This window comes from Lactuca sativa, chromosome 3 (genome assembly GCF_002870075.4).
Source record: "Lactuca sativa cultivar Salinas chromosome 3, Lsat_Salinas_v11, whole genome shotgun sequence".
In the NCBI taxonomy this organism is placed as follows: Eukaryota; Viridiplantae; Streptophyta; class Magnoliopsida; order Asterales; family Asteraceae; genus Lactuca; species Lactuca sativa.
Window position 1 is genome coordinate 279,683,526 of NC_056625.2, and position 3,212 is coordinate 279,686,737.

Below are 3,212 nucleotides of genomic sequence, written 5' to 3' on the forward strand. Positions count from 1 at the left end.
GGTCAATTCAAACCGGTTTTTCAAAGATTGAGAAATATATTAGATCCTGATGGTCAAAAATACATGATTTAAAGTGTTTTTCTCGGGTTTCTTGATTCTAGACCCACTTTACAAGTTTTCATGTTTCCCTGTTCATGTCCGGCCACATTTGGAACCACTTTCAACCCTACTATGAATTATGATTGTTACCAATGGAGCTCTTGGTCTTTCTCCCGCTTTGTTACAGTTGTGAAATGAATACATAACTTAACTCTAAATAATCAAACAAACATTCAAAGAAAGAACCCTAAAGAAAACGCCTTCACAAAAAAATGTAAAAACAGTTTAAGAAATAATTTCAAGCAGTTAATTAAATAAATAACTAACATGGCCTACTAGCAGAATCATCTACCGTCGTAGCATCACCGCCACTACCTGTTCTACATCGCTTTAAACCACCTTCTTCTGACAACGACAGCGGCGGAGACACAGTCTCCATGATACTCCTCCGCCTTGCAGTCACCCTCACCGGCTCCGCCATGTTAGTGCCTATCAGATGTGGGAAATTAAGCAAAGCTCGAGACCCACGTATCTTATACGCTGCTTGATCATAAGCAAAAGCTGCATCCTCCGGCGACTCATACGTTCCCAGCCATATCCGAGCACCCCGCTTTGCCGGATCTCTGATCTCAGCTGCAAACTTCCCCCATGGCCGCCGCCTGACGCCGCGAAACTTCCTCCACTCCGACGGCGCGTGGGTCCCATCTGCCACCACAGGTTCTTCCTTTCCAATCTTCTCTGAAGTACAAGTCGCTGGAAAAAGCTCAGAGATTTTTGATTGGGGAAGGTGGCTTTGATTTGAATCAAGAAAAGAAAGATTAGTATCCGACATAACTAATTCTTGGTGCAACTTTTTGTGGGGTTTTGAAATCGATCCGAAGAGATATGGGGTTATGAGAAAATATATATGATGTGAAAGAGATGTACATGCCGTTCAAAAAAATTGCATTGTAATATGAGAGGTTATTTAATAAATGTGTGCTTCAAAAAATATTGTTTTTTTTTTAACTTATTGATTTGATGAGATTGGGGATTAACTAGATAACATATGTATTTTTTTTAAAGAAAATGACATGAATGGTCCCTGCGTTTATGGGTTATTTATACGTCTGGTCCCTAGAAATTTCATTTTAACTCGGACCATCCTTGAAATTTTAATTTGTTACCCATCCAATCCCTCTCATAACTTGTTAGTCTGTTTAGCCGTTAGAAACTCCCACATTGAGGGCATTTTTTTCCTTTCACCTTTGGAGAGGCTTAAATGTAAATTTCTTTAAAAAACATCCTAATAAATGCAAAAGTAGTAGAGCACGTTATCGCATGAATGTCAACATTTTTTTAATTGCAAAAGTCAATAATGTATAATTCTCACACCATTTTTAACCAGGTGAATTCGTTTGATCACAATTTTGCTTTAAGAAATTGATGTGAAAACCAAGAAGCAATAAACTGAAACTTGGATAAAACGAAAATGAGATATTAATGATGGTCAATAAATTGGTTTGGCCTTATTTTTCAAATTTTGACCAATAGAAACATTGCATATGCTTCTCGATATTGCTTCAATGAAAACTCATACCATTGAAAACATCATTTTCATATCATCATCAAACCCATTTTGTAACATCCGCTTTTCAACTATGCTTCTTTTGAGTTAAAATCTTTTAAATCTATATTTTTATGGTTTTGGCTTGGCCACGACGGTGTGATGAAGGACGAAGAACATGGCATCTTCAGTTGAGGAACACATATTAACGAGGCACCACGACGTGGCAAGGTCTTGGCCATGACGTGGTGGCGACTGGGTTCAAAACCCTAGATTTTGGGCTTGGTGTCCTGTTTAAAGACATTAACTATAACATCCTAAAAACCCAGTACCAAAAAGTTTGTTTTTATATTAAATAAACTTCCACCAAACATGCTAGTCAAACCAATAAGAAAATCATAGTGTATCAATAATCATCCAAAATAAATCAAAGTCAACAAAGCGGAAAAATCATGGTGTATGTGCGATGCGATCATCCCGCACTCTTCCCCTTCAAACTGAGAGTACCTGAAACATAAACTGAAAACCATAAGCATAAAGCTTAGTGAGTTCTCCAAAATACCACATACCATACATACAATGGGCCATGCCTACCATCGGGCCCCGCCCGGTATACATACGAACACATATAATACATGTAAGAGTCACAAAGACATCTAGCATACTATAACATAATCAAATGGGCCAACATTGATGCCTTCGACCCGCAAGTACTATGAGAAGACTCATCTCGTTAAAAAAATAGCAAATCTCACACCCGAGTCTGCTACACAACGACTCCTCACACTAAACACAATCAATACCAACCCTAGTTACTATCTAAGGTTAAGCCCATAACATAAGGCCTAATAATGGCCCAAGACCAAACTAGGACCACTAATGGACCAAGAGAAACTAGAGATCCCTAAAGCCTAATATAGGCCCAAAAGTTCCAAAATGACCCAAAATCAATGGTCCAAGCTTCAATAGCTGACCCTCGCGTCATGACCAGATCATAGTCACATTGTGAGCATGAACTCGACCCGGTCCCAACTCAGCTGGTCAACACAGCCAATCAACTCAGCCAGTCTCGATTCCAAGCATCGTCACGTCAAGGCCACTCCCAGGTCATGTCATGACCTAAACCGAACAAAACAGTCACAATCACGGATGGCATACATTCTCGGTAGGCTCATCCTCACATCATGAGCGTTGCCTTGGCTAACTTTAAGCATTAAGCTCTTATTCCTTTAAGCCAATACTTGGGACTTTCTAGAGGGACTTCCCTCACCTAAAGGATAACAAAAATCATAGCTTTTTAGTCATGAATGTCCAATGCATGACTTAAACACTCACTAGGTCAATAGAGGGAAAATGAGATCAAGACTCATGATTGGAGTCTAAAACCAACTCCGGAACTCAGATCCAAAGCTCATAATACATAAGTTGTCTCAATGATCCATAAAAATGCCAACCTTATGGATCCCATGTATGCTATCTAACTCAACCATGCAAAAAGGAGCTTAAAAACCTAGATCTAGCATGCAAGAGGTAAAAACGCCAGAGCTTTATGACTTACAAAGGTCCAAAAGCTTTACAAGTAGGTGATGTAGAAGCTGGATTGCTAAGAGAATGCTCCACAAAAGTC

The 3,212-nt window shown here is 39.3% G+C and overlaps 1 protein-coding gene across 1 annotated transcript; it reads right to left on the reverse strand.

The window, feature by feature from the left end:
* Positions 1-271: 271 nt before the first annotated feature.
* Positions 272-986, reverse strand: LOC111877369 (ethylene-responsive transcription factor 13). Its single transcript, XM_023873897.3, has one exon. It carries the CDS (start codon positions 869-871, stop codon positions 362-364), a length of 510 nt encoding a protein of 169 aa, XP_023729665.1. The 5' UTR covers positions 872-986; the 3' UTR covers positions 272-361.
* Between the last annotated feature and the right edge of the window lie 2,226 nt (positions 987-3,212).

Excerpts from the sequence above, each read along its gene's own strand:
- LOC111877369 (XM_023873897.3), bottom strand. The coding sequence starts at position 871 with ATGTCGGATACTAATCTTTCTTTTCTTGATTCAAATCAAAGCCACCTT.